Below are 14,338 nucleotides of genomic sequence, written 5' to 3'. Positions count from 1 at the left end.
CTAAAAATAGTTTGAAGACATTGTTAGTCCAACCTGATTGTTGCTAGACGTTTTTACATATGACATCCCATAGGGATGAACAAAAACATAAACGATTAACTTGGGTACAAAAAAATTTTTACACAAACAATTTAAACGCAGGAATTGCCAAAGTTTGGTGATTGTTTAAACAGTAGTTACAGACTGTGAAATTGCGCAGGCGTATTGTCTGCCCAACTGTACGCTGGACTGCTACATTGCCTTTGCATTTCCATACTCGGTTCACCCTGCCCTCTGTTTTGTGGTTTGTATGACGGCATGTCCATGGTTCTTGGTCTCGAGGAAGTGGGTTCCTGGAGGCCCAAAAATTCCTCGACTAGGTCATTAAGTCTTTGCCTAAACATTATATTTCTGTGTGCCGGTATATTTTGAACTACAGGCACATATGACAAAAGCAGGAGCTTCCACTCATTGGCTGCAGATACAGATTCACGGGATTGCAATTCCGTATTTTCCTGCCTTAGATCTCTGTGTTCACTGTGACACAGATCCTCTAACCGTTGGAGTCCATCTACAATTATGGCATCAACTTCATCTTTGGCAGATGCTCGCTTGCGTCCGCGGTGTGCTTGCAAACGGGCACTGACAACAGAAGCCACAGTACTACTCTCCATTGATTGTGGCTCGCTCAGGCCAGACACATCTTCAGCGCCCGTCTGCTGGCTTGTTTCCTGTAGAGATGGCTCCGGTTCCTCTGCCTCGCGAGGCGCATCGGTACTGCATATCGTTCTATAAACAAAAAAAAATATTTATTTAACAGATTTTAATTAAATACTTGTTCGTCTCTCACACCGAAGCTTTTTACTTACGAGCGCTGGGACGTTTTCTGTATAAACAACAATTGCTCATAATGAACATAAGGGGTGACACGTTTGCCACCAGATCCACTGGGGGTGTTTTGGCTGCTGCGGAAGTCCCGTACAAATCGATCTCTAATGGATCTCCACTGGGTATGGACCGCATTGGCTTTTAAGGATAAAAAACAAAATAATTATTTGACAGCTTGCAATCTTTACATTTTGTAAGTTAAGTTCAGCAATATTTACCAATTTTTTTCTTCGACAATGCGGGCTTATCCAAATATCCTGGGTCCAACTGGCATATTATTTTCTCCCACAACTTCCGGTTTTTAATAATATCGTGGTGGGAGCTGTCACTTTGATCCCATATGGACGGATTTGCTTCCACTAGAGTTATAAGTGTCTCGTTCTCTATGTCCAAGGGCTCTTCGTCAACCGCAATATGCTTTCTTTTTTTTGCGGGCTGCTTGGACTATGTAAACACAAAACGTTATATTAAAATGTAGAATTTAATTTTTGGTTGCATAACTTTATCTCATCGCCAAAACTACATTTTATTATTAAGGACATTTTATCCAAATTTTTTTGCTTTTTTAAAACGCTTTGAAATTTTTATAAATTTTTATAAATTGTATTGCAATGTTTAATCGTTTTTGTTGGTTGTCCTTGTAGTGTTTGGTTTATGTTATGATATGTATGTAGTTTTTTAAACAGGGTTTTAAACATAGTTTTATATATACGTTTCTTGTGTTATGTTTCTTTTATATGTTTGATTTTTTAATTTAAAAAAAAAAATAAAAAAAAAATAAACCACTAATTAGTATTTATTTTGGTAAAAAAGGAACATTTTGAGTGATATTTACCACTTGTAGGTGAGGTGAAGACAGACGGCGAGGCTGTTTCTTTTTTTTTTTCCCTTTTCAACAACCTATGGTGTAGTAAAAAAAAAAAAAAAAATTTACAATTCTTGTATCAAGTAATTTATGTGTTAATTAAATACACAAAATGTGTGGCATGTACCTTCTTTGTCACTTTTGCCAATTTTTGGGGGGCTGGCCTGGCAGGTTCGAGATCAGAAGATTCCTATTTGCAATAAGAACATGATTACACATTATTACCTCAATACACTGGAGTGACACACAACATTATTGTGGCTTTTTAAATCGATAGCATACCCATTGTGAGGAAAACACTGCAGACACGCTGCTGCTGCTTGATCCCTCACTATCCGACATCTGTGTACAAACAAAACAATACTTTTAGACATACATCCGACGGGCACTACACACTCAAATGATGTACACAGAAAAATATATACATAGAACTGTACTTACATTGCTTCTGATCGCTTGCAAGACACACACACACTGTGCTGCTGGCGTTTTCACAATATGTGCTGGCAGAGTATATGCTCCAAAATGGCTGCAATCATATTTCCTGTCACATGACCACATGGACCCTAATGGACCACCCACCACCCTCATTAACGCAATCCAACGTATTGTTTAATTTGGACATTTTGCTTGATTTGCGTCTGGCTGCGTTAGCAATAGACTTGAATGGCAGAATTAGCGCTTCTGTTAATCTTGCGTTAGCTTGACCGGACCTAAAAACGCAGCAGGCCGCGTTCGAAGGTACGTCATAAAAAACGGTATGTTGCAAACGCATGCCAATTTTGACATGCGTTACGATGCGTCATACAAATAAAAGTCTATGGGTGCCTTACAACGTCCATTACATTGCGTTTATACTACTTAAAAACGTGTCCGTTAGACGGACTGCCCTAGCGCAATGTGAACCCAGCCTTACCCTTGTCAAAATAAAAATTGGATCTGAAGTATTTTTTTGTGAAAAAAGATAAATGTTCATTTATTTTTCCACATTCCAAAAATTCCTGTGAAGCACCTGAATGGTTAATAAACTTCTTGAATGTGGTTTTGAGCACCTTGAGGGATGCAGTTTTTAGAATGGTGTCACTTTTTGATATCTTCTATCATATAGACCCCTCAAAGTGACTTCAAATGTGATGTATGTGGTCCCTAAAAAAAATAGTTTTGTAAATTTTGTTGTTAAAGTGAGAAATCGCCGGTCAACTTTTAACCCGTATAACGTCCGAACAAAAAAAAGTTTTTGTTCCAAAATTGTGCTGATGTAAATTAGACATGTGGGAAATGTGACTTAACTATTTTGTGTGACATATCATTTAAGAGCATGAAAATTCAAAGTTGTAAAATTGCAAAATTTTCGCCAAATTTCCTTTTTTTTCCACAAATAAACGCAAGTCATATCAAAGAAACTTTACCACTATCATGAAGTACAATATGTCACGAAAAAACTTTCTCTGAATCGCCAGGATCCGTTGAAGTGTTACAGAATTATTACCTCACTAGATGGAGGCCCGATGCTATCGCATCGGGAGGGCGCTAATGTCACAATGGGGGCAGGTTTTGCAGCATTGAGAATCTCTCCCCCATGTGCTCATCCACCTAACCACTCTTTCCCCATGTGCTGACTTCTGTGCATGCTCTCCTGTACAAAGATGGTGGCGGTCAGTGAATCATTTGCCTGATCCCGGCAGCGTGTTCACGATTGTTTTCCATTAGTAGTACCGCGCAAGAGGCTGCGTATGGCGTATACAGTCTGTGTGGTGCGTACGGCGTATACAGTGTGTGTGTGTGTGGTGCATACGGCGTATACAGTGTGTGTGTGTGGTGCGACGGTGTTCTGCTGGTGGTACCGCGCAAGAGGCTGGTACCACTAGCAGTTTCCATATTGAGACACTCATCACTTAAATGTCCCAATATGGCTCTCGGTGAACTTCCACCTCTTGGAATTCTGGGATCCGGACACATCTGGATGGAACAGGATGTGAAGACATTACAAGGTAATTATATTTTAAGATAAAGTGACAGTGGTCAGAATTGTAAAAATTGGCCTGGCCATTAACGAGCAAACCACCTTTGGGGATAAAGGGGTTAATCACACTATTAGAGCTATTCCTTCTAAGTGAACTGTTAAGTAGTACTAAATAATCCAGAAAGGAACCAACATACCAAAAAGTGCAGAAAAGTTGTAAGGAAGAGTATAAGGCTACGTTCACATTTGCGGTGTGCGCCGCAGCGTCGCCGCCGCAACGCACAGCGCAAATGTGAACACATGCACAACGCTGCTTTTTGCGCCGCATGCGTCCTTTTTTCCATTGATTTTGGACGCAGCAAAAATGCAACTTGCTGCGTCCTCTGCGCCCCGACGCGGGCGCCGCAGGGACGCATGCGGCGCAAAAAGCAAGTGCACCGCATGTCCATGCGCCCCCATGTTAAATATAGGGGCGCATGATGCATGCGGCGCCGCTGCGGTGCCCGACGCTGCGGCGCTAGCCGCGAATGTGAACGTAGCCTTAGATAGTTTTTGTATAGAACATGGTTACCTGAGAGCTGCGATGCCACCAACCCAACACACATTTTTGGCTACAGTGCCTTCTTCTAACTATGGTCTATGCAATTATTATCTAATGCTTTTCCTTACAACTTTTCAGCACTTTTTGGTGTGTTGGTTCCCTTCCAGATTATTTAGTATTACTTACAAGTTCACTTATTATGAACACCTGATCGCACCCTGTATAATATCCGTGCCTTTTTTCACCATTTGTGTATTATATTTATCTTTGCTGTTACCAATCTGTAGCTGCAGTGCCTTTTCTGACCATTTTAGGTCATTATCCATTTTAATACTTTTTTGTGTTCCATTTTTAATACATCTTGATTTAATAAAAATTATACTTATAACGATATATTTTGGTTATTGGGTGCATGTTTTCCACTATATGTTCTTGTATGCAGTATAGTGTGTAATCATGAAAGGTACTTTTAAAATTAAGGGTATTTGGCTTAGTAAACCTTATGTAAAGTTTTGTTTAAAAAAGCACTCCCACAAAAGTTTTTGTTTTCTTAATATATAGTCATATTATATAGCACTGTGTACTTACAATTGCTTATTTTACCCCTCTGCCACCTTATTCTCTCTTCTCTGTATAAACAGGAAGTATCTTCCCTGCATTTATCATTCCCCTCTTCAACTCTTAACCCAGCTGCTCCCTCCTCCCCCTGCCAGGGACTTTTACAGTGATTTATAACTCATACAGGGAAAATTGACCTCCCGTTGCTACATAAAGCTAAGAAGGATTCAGCCAGTCAGTTTTTAATCACGTGATGTCATAGACTTAATGGAAAACAGAAGAATTAGCTGGGTAGAAGGGCAATATGAGCAATTGTAGGTGCATAGTGCTATATAATATGATTACAATATACACTGCTCAAAAAAAATCAATGGAACACTAAAATCCCACATCCTACATATCACTGAATTAAATATTCCAGTTGCAAATCTTTATTCTTTACTTTGTGGAATGTGTTGAGAAGAATTAAACATAAAAATGATCAATGTAAATCAAAATTAATATCCCATGGAGGTCTGGACTTACAATGATACTCAAAATGAAAGTGGAAAATCAATTTACAGGCTGATCCAACTTCAGTGGAAATGCCTCAAGACAAGGAAATGATGCCCAGTAGTGTGTGTGGCCACCAAGTACCTGTATGACCTCCCTACAATGCCTCCGCATGCTCCTGATGAGGCAGCAAGATGGTCTCCCGAGGGATCTCCTCCCAGACCTGGACTAAAGCATCCGCCAACTCCTGGACAGTCTGTGGTGCAACATGACGTTGGAGGATGGTGCGAGACATGATGTCCCAGATGTGTTCAATCGGATTCAGGTCTGGGGAACGGGCGGACCACTCCATAGCTTCAATGCCTTCATCTTGCAGGAACTGCTGACACACTCCAGCCACATGAGGTCTGGCATTGTCCTGCATTAGGAGGAACCCAGTGCTAACTGTACCAGCATATGGTCTCACAAGGGGTCTGAGGATCTCATCTCGGTACCTAATGGCAGTCAGGCTACCTCTGGCGAGCACATGGAGGGCTGTGCGGCCCTCCAAAGAAATGCCACCCCACACCATTACTGACCCACTGCCAAAACGGTCATGCTGAAGGATGTTGCAGGCAGCAGATCTCTCTCCACAGCATCTCCAGACTCTGTCACGTCAGTCACATGTGCTCAGTGTGAACCTGCTTTCATCTGTGAAGAGCACAGGGTGCCAGTGGCGAATTTGCCAATCCTGGTGTTCTGTGGCAAATGCCATGAGTCCTGCACGGTGTTGGGCTGTGAGCACAACCCCCATCTGTGGACGTCAGGCACTCAGACCATCCTCATGGAACCGGTTTCTAACCGTTTGTGCAGACACATGAACATTTGTGGCCTGCTGGAGGTCATTTTGCAGGGCTCTGGCAGTTCTCCTGTTCTTCCTTGCACAAAGGCTGAGGTAGTGGTCCTGCTGCTGGGTTGTTGCCCTCCTATGGCCCCCTCCACATCTCTTGGTGTACTGGCCTGTCTCCTGGTAGCACTTCCAGCCTCTGGACACTACTCTGACAGACACAGCAAACCTTCTTGCCACAGCTCGCATTGATGTGCCATCCTGGATCAGCTACACTACCTGAGCCACTTGTGTGGATTGTAGAGTCCGTCTCATGCTACCACGAGTGTGAAAGCACAACCAACATTCAACAGTGACCAAAACATCAGCCAGAAAGCATTGGTACTCAGATGTGTCTGTGGTCCCCACCCGCAGAACCACTCCTTTACTGAGTGTCTTGATAATTGACAATAATTTCCATCTGTTGTTTATTCCATTTGCACAACAGCATGTGAAATTGTTTATCAAACAATGTTGCTTCCTAAGTGGACAGTTTGATTTCACAGAAGTTTGATTTACTTGGAGTTATATTCTGTTGTTTAAGTGTTCCCTTTATTTTTTTTGGGCAGTGTATTTAGAGGGTACAAATTTTGATAGGAGTGCTTCTTTGAAGGGATTGGCCACTACTAGGACAACCCCTTCTTGATACAAATGTTAAGCCACCATAAAATAATAAAGCCTATACTCATCTCCTGCACTGTTCCCTTTGTCTGCATTAGGCTACTTTCACACTATCGTCGTGCACTGCACGTCGCTATGCGTCGTTTTGCAGAAAAAACGCATCCTGCAAAAGTGCTTGCAGGATGCGGTTTTTCTCCATAGACTTTTATTAGCGACGCAGTGCGACGCATTGCCACACGTCGCAACCGTCGTGCGTCGTGTTGCGTCGGACCGTCGCCACCAAAAAACGTTGCTTGTAACGTTTTTTGGTTCGTCGTCTGCAGCATTTCCGACCGCGCATGCCTCCCCGCACCTCACAATGGGGCAGCGTATGCGTTGAAAAACTGCATCCACTGCCCCCGTTGTGCGGCGCATTCACAGCTAGCGTCGGTGCGCTGCAACGTCGCATAGCGACGTGCAGTGCACGACACTAGTGTGAAAGTAGCCTTAGCTGTCCTGGGGCTCGTGCGGTTGTTGTAACACTTGACGCCGGGTCCTAATCAGTGCTTGCCTCACTGTCCCCGCCTTAGGACAAATTGAACATGAAGAGGAAGTTCGGACTGTAGCTGATCCTTCACTTACTCTTTCTGCTCAATTCGACAGAGGGTGGGGACAGTGATGCAGGCGCTGATTGGTTCACATGTCCTACAACATCAGGGGAGCCCTGGTGGGATGGAGTGCCGACACCGCGGGAATGTCACCAGCAAGGGAGGTGAGTATAAGCTTTATTATTTTATGGGGGCAAAGTGAGTGGTACGAGAATAAGTTGTCCAAGTAGCGGACAAATTATTTAAGTATAAAATTCGCTTTCAAATAAATAATTTGAGGTCTAAATATAATTCCTAACTAGTGATGAGCGAATATACTTGTTACTCGAGATTTTCCGAGCACGCTCGGGTGTCCTACATGTATTTTTTAGTTCTCGGAGATTTAGTTTTCTCACCGCAGCTGAATGATTTGCATCTGTTAGCCAGCTTTATTACATGTGGGGATTCCCTAGCAACCAGGCAACCCCCACATGTACTTATACTGGCTAACAGATGTAAATCATTCAGCTGCGGTGATTAAAACTAAATCTCCGAGCACTAAAAATACTCGGAGTTCACCCGAGCGTGCTCCGGAAATCTCGAGTAACGAGTATATTCGCTTATCACTATTCCTAACATTTGGAGATGAAAATCTATTATTTTAAATGTTTCAGTACGTTTATTGCATTTTGTACATTTATGAGCACTGAAATTAACAAATGTTCAGTCTTCCAAGCGTCTCAATTATTATTACATTTCATGCAGTAGTAAATCTAGCAGCATTTTTGTATTTGTTCCCTGGAAGTGCACATACATGTGTTGTATATTTTCACAACTGTATGAATAGCTAATGGTTTTCATGTTTGCTAAATTACAGGGAAAACAAAGATCTCACTGATATTTCTCAGATGCATCCAGCCGGATGTGCTACTGTTGGATTGAGCCCTAATCTTATGGTAACAGGAGGGGCAGTATTGTCCGGACCTTGGGTGCCCGATTCCACCTCACATTTGTCTGCTAATCCCTGGTTATCCAGTGGAATTATGCCTTGTATGTGGCATGCTGATCACCCATATGGTAAGTTTAAAAAGCATCTGTCACCAAAATGTTATTTTTTTAATCTATTTTTCTGAGCTCCTCTTAGCTGATTTTTGACCACAGACCACATTAACATTTTAATGAACAATGACGCATATAGCACATTCCATGACGTGCTGTCGTCGTGACTTTAAACGGTCACTACGTGTAAACACTAGGGTTTCCATGTAAATCTCTGAAATACTTGTTTCAGACGGAACCCCTGGCTGAAGATATGCTATATAAAGACACTTTAGACTCTGTCTGGCCTGTAATCTGGTGGTGTCCGTTATTTTAGTTGTGCATAAAAGCATGATCTGACACCGTTTTTTGCACTTCTGAAAAGGAGGCCACTGAACAGAGGCCAGAGTTCAAGAAAACTAACTGCTGCATTATTATAGTTAATGGATCCCTGGGAGTTTCATAATAGCAGATTTGCAGTCTTCACTGAGCAACATCCACTGCTGCTTGTTTCTGGAAAACACTCAGTCAAAATCACCTCTAGTCTTGTAGATACATTCCCAAAGGGGAATAATTTCCAAATTCTAGTCACTTGAGGGGTATATACTGCTCTTCTAGCACTTAAAGGCTCTGTATATGGAGTCCGCAAACTGTCATAGGAAGATCATGGCAACTGCCAACATTAGCACTAAAATATGGCGCTCCTTCCCTTTTGAGCTTTGCACTGTGCTTCAAAAGTAGTTCCCGATTACATGTGGAGTATTGGCACACTCAGCCCATGTTTTGCTATTAGCCCTTATAACAATTAAAAATTTGGTTCTAAAGCTACATTTTATTGGTAAAAATATAATTATTCTTTCTTCACTGGCCAATAGTATAAATTTCTGTGAGGCACTTGGGGTGTCAACAGGGCTGCCAATAGGAATTTCGGGGCCCCATACTGACAATTTTTTTTGGGTCCCTTGAGAGTCCACCCAGGCTCCAGCCTCGCCTCCACCCCTCGAACCGTCCACAGTCCCACCACCTCTCTTGGAAAAACTCCACTTCTGCGTCACATCCTCGCCAATCACACATTTACAGTTCCCATCACCACATACATAACCAGCAGCTTTTGTTTTGGCCAAAAGATTTTTTAATACGCCACTATGACAAGGTAGACTCTTTTGGTCGAGCTGTACTCTACTGTAACTTACTAAACATTTGTTAAAATATCCAATACAATTTTAGGTGTATTTTTATTTATTTTTCAATTTTTTAAATAACCAGTAATATCACAAACTAGAAACAAAAACCACCACACCATATAGTGATCAAATGATACCACATACAAGTAACAAAAAACACCACACCATGACCAGATCACATATTACCACCACATAGTGACCAAATAGCACATATAAGGAACAAATACCACCACACCATGACCAGATCACATGTTACCACCACATAGTGACCAAATAATAGCACATATAAGGAACAAATACCACCACACCATGATCAGATCACATGTTACCACCACATAGTGACCAAATAATAGCACATATAAGGAACAAATACCACCACACCATGAACAGATCACATGTTACCACCACATAGTGACCAAATAATAGCACATATAAGGAACAAATACCACCACACCATGATCAGATCGCATATTACCACAACATAGTGACCGAATACTACAATACTGATCATTAATAAAAAAAAAACCAAAAAAACCCACAATACTAATATCACCATAAGTGCCATTATACACATGAGATCTGTACATAGTATACAGTGTCCGTGTACAGGTAATACAGTGATCACCGGTGACATTATATACTGGACCTCTGCATATAGTGGCAGTGTACAGGTAATACAGTGGTCTCCAGTGACATTATACACAGTAGATTGATATATAGTGTCAGTGTACAGGTAATATAGTGATCACCAATGACATTATACATAGGAGCTCCATGTAGTGTCAGTGTTCAGGTAACACACTGACTCACCAGTGACTTCGCTCGTTGAAGTCCTTCATCTTCGCTTTTCATCTTCATTCAGTGCACACCAGTTCCCCAACCTCTACACTACGCCAAATGAAGGGTCATTCCATGTCAAGTGGTTTTTTACCACTATATTTTTAATTCTTTTGAGATTTTGTTATTTGGTAATAGTGTGTCAGAGAATGCAAAATGTGAAGAAAAAAAAAATTCTAGATTTTTATTTTTTATTGATTTTCAAAGTTCGGAAAAAGTGCGAATTTCTTTGCTGCCTGCCTTCACATTTCTCCCCATAACTCAGGCTAGAAAAGAGATAGAGAAACAAAATAAACACCATTCTACTCAGAACTGTACAGGCTTTCACCAGATATGTCACAAGAGTATCTTTGATAATATTTTACCTATGCGAACGCAAGCGCAAAATTTTAAAACGCATTTCCGAAAAAAAAACGTTTAATTTAAAAATGTCAAAAACTGCACATGTGCCTGCTATGCTCCTATTCACATCTGTACCAAAATACAAGATGGGATCATGATGGGATCATATTTTAAAAAATAAAACTATTACAGTGTCAGTTCAAAAATCTTGATTTCAGATCTGCTCAGCTTGTGGTCTAACAGTGTGGGGTCTATATTTACCAAATAATCCATGATTGTTCGATATTCCTGTATTTTTTATTATGATACAGAGTATTAGAAGCAGGAGAGGACAGAGGAGAAAGCTTTGTTAGGGATGAGGATGACCAGGGGTAGACAGTGACTGCAGAGCAGATGACCGGCCGGCAGCTTGGGTCTCCACAGACCGTATTCACACCAAATCTGAACACCCAGGAAACGCCTCAAATGGAGGGAGAAAAATACTCTTACCATCCAGTTCATGTATTGTACAAACCTGGACTACGAAGAGGAGGAGAGTTTGTTATAACATCTGTTACAGAAAGCACAACCCATCACAGGGACTCCGCAATACCGGACTGTCATCCCATGTAGTGGAAATAAAGACAGTGACGTCCATGAAGTGCTAGAAGGCGGCACAAGATCGGCAATGGATGACACAACTGGCTATGTGACCTGTGAATATGATCGGCGCTGACGGCTACTGGACTTTCCAAAGATTGTGAAAATGAAGACGTAGAAGTGACGTTTCTGCACCTTCTTGCCCAACGCCGTCCTTTGTGTATCCAAGAAAACCAGACATTGTAAAAGTGTACAAAAATCAGATATAACTCAGGTGGAGCCGAGCACCATGACAGCCGCACATACTCTGACACAGAAGGAAACAGCCATTGCTAGTGAGCGCTTATGGGCAAGATGACACTTCACCCACTAGAAGGGACACATTGATGATAACAGGCCAATATAAAAATCTACTATTAATTGTTTGATTAGTTCATATTTTATAGTACAAGGATTTAACTACTGGACTATTCTTCTTAAACACTTCATAAGTGACATGTTTAGTGATATAATAAAAAAAAATTGTTCCATGTATAAATAGGTGGTAAAAATATTGGTTCTTTTCATCTTGTTTTTAACATATAATTAGGATCAGACTGTATTTAGAAAACCACACTTGAGGATATGATCACCGTTTATCTTTTGGCTTGTTCAATGAATTCAGGTTGAAAATGCTGAGCAAGTTGCGTTATGATGATTAAGATGCATTTATTCTGGCTCTTCGGTGTTTGTTTTTTGTGTTACTTTATTGTTACATATAAATGTTGAATGCAGTAAGTTGTAATTTGAAAAGAAAAAAGGAAGAAACTCACACAAACATAAAATCAGATGATTCAAGGCTTAATAAAAAATACAAATGTGATATATCCCAAGTTGAATCCCTGTACAAATATAAACAAGGACACAAGTAACACACATGCATGTTTTCACAATTTTAAAACATACGTTTTTTTCAGAATTGTGCATCAAAATTTTTAATTTGATTTCTCCAAAACAAAATATAAAGAAACATAGTCTTGTGACATATCAAATGAAAGCCGCTACAGTTCTGAGAAAAATGATGCCTCTCCCACCTCTTTATCTTAATTCTAGCCCGAGATATGATAAAAAATGTAAAGCCATACCAGGCCAAAATCCATGCTTTTTCAAAACTTTAAAAATCTGTAAAAAATTAACTGATGAAGAAAAAAATTCTAAACTTTTAATTTGTAATTAACTAAAGTTGTACTTCATAAAACAAAAAAAAAATAAAAATCTAAAGACGTAAGGTAAAAAAAATATTCATATTTGGATCACTTGATATGGAATGACCCTGAAGAAAAAAAGCAACCGTGTCACCCTGCACAGTAACAGGGCATCTCCTCCCCCACATTCCATCCCTACCCCCTCCCCATGGTAGTATAATGCACCCTCATGCCGGTATAATATGACCCGTACTACAGCTTTAAAATAAATAAATAAATAAATAAATTTTCCTTACCTGGCCGAGCTCCTGTGATGTCCTCACCTACGATTCGGCTGAGGTGTGCAGCGTCGTTCCAGCATATGACAGTGACTGCATATGTTGGCGACGTGCTCGCTGATGTCAGCTGCCGGCCTGTGATTGGCTGGCAGCTGTTAATTGTTGCCGTGATGGAGGAATCTCCTGCACGGCAACAGATTTGAACTGATCATGCGTTGGAGGACGCGCGGGCCCCCTCTGCTCATCAGGCCCCTTACGCCAGTAAGGGCAGTAATGCCCTGATGGCGGCCCTGGGTGTCAATATGCTCATTGCACCCCTGGCTGAATTCATGGAAAGGTGTGTGTAAAATTACATCTCTTGTAGGGGGGTTCTGTTGTTCTGGCATTTCAGGGGCTTTGCCAATGTGACATGAAACCCTCAAACCATTCCATCAAAATGTGAACCCCAAAATGGCGCTTCCACTCTTCAGAGCTTTGCAAAAGTAGTTTTCAACCACATATTGGGGTATATGTGTGCTCGGGAGAAATTGAACAGATTGTATGGTTTTTATTTTTAAAAAAAATTCTGTGGAAGCATGGTTGAAAAGCAATGTCTAACTTTCATTTTTTTCATTTACATAGATTTTTTCATTTATTATTACTTTTGTCAGATGCAAGTTATTTCTGTTGACCATTGTGGGTTTTTCTGTCATTAAAAGAGGGGTGCCAACAATTTTGGCCACTTGTGTAAATGAAGCCTGAAACTGAATCTGGTGTTTGTATAGTTATGGCCAAAATTTTGAGACTGACACAAACTGTTTTTTTTTTTTTTCCATATGATTTGCTCCTCGCTGTTTTTAAAGCTTTTGTCAAATGTTTCTATGGTTACTGAAGTATAATTATAATAATTTGATACTTTTTTATACTCTTAATACATCAAAATTATGTAGATACCATTTTTTATTTATGGCTTATTCTGAATGGGATTGAGATCTTTACAAAATATTTGTTTTATCCACTGAGCCATTTAGGTATCACTTTTGCCTTGTGACATGGTCACTACCAAGTTCTTGCATTGTTGCTACTGGAAGCTGCTTTGGGAGAATGTTTAGATACCATTCTATAATCATAGCAGTGTTCTTAAATAAATGTTTGAGTGAGCGCAACCCTGGAATGAAAAGCAACCACAGATAATTGGTCACAGAATGCAATTTTTTTGGCTTGACACAGGACTTATTGTAGCGCTCCCTTTTCTCTTTTCTGGACAATTATTGTTCCACATAGGCTAAAGGTAGCTTGATTGAAGAATATAACTTTAACCTGCTCCTGTTTAGGAACTTTGCAAGAATTTAAAGGGACTCTGTCACCTGAATTTGGAGGGAACAATTTTCAGCCATAGGGGCGGGATTTTCGGGTGTTTGATTCACCCTTTCCTTACCCGCTGGCTGCATGCTGGCTGCAATATTGGATTGAAGTTCATTCTCTGTCCTCCGTAGTACACGCCTGCACAAGGCAATCTTGCCTTACGCAGGCGTGTACTATGGAGGACAGAGAATGAACTTCAATCCAATATTGCAGC

The 14,338-nt window shown here is 40.7% G+C and overlaps 1 protein-coding gene across 7 annotated transcripts in view; it reads left to right on the top strand.

Moving 5' to 3' along the window:
- Nucleotides 1-14,338, top strand: part of TNRC18 (trinucleotide repeat containing 18) — a 997,170-nt gene that overhangs the window by 269,813 nt on the left and 713,019 nt on the right. For all 7 annotated transcript variants that reach the window (XM_077275610.1, XM_077275609.1, XM_077275606.1 and 4 more), the window contains one exon: nt 8,216-8,415. In XM_077275610.1, coding sequence (XP_077131725.1) covers nt 8,216-8,415 — 200 coding nt within the window. The remainder of the gene's footprint in view (nt 1-8,215; nt 8,416-14,338) is intronic.

Source organism: Ranitomeya variabilis, chromosome 7, assembly GCF_051348905.1.
Source record: "Ranitomeya variabilis isolate aRanVar5 chromosome 7, aRanVar5.hap1, whole genome shotgun sequence".
Classification (NCBI taxonomy): domain Eukaryota; kingdom Metazoa; phylum Chordata; class Amphibia; order Anura; family Dendrobatidae; genus Ranitomeya; species Ranitomeya variabilis.
This window is presented reverse-complemented; position numbering and strand designations above follow the sequence as displayed.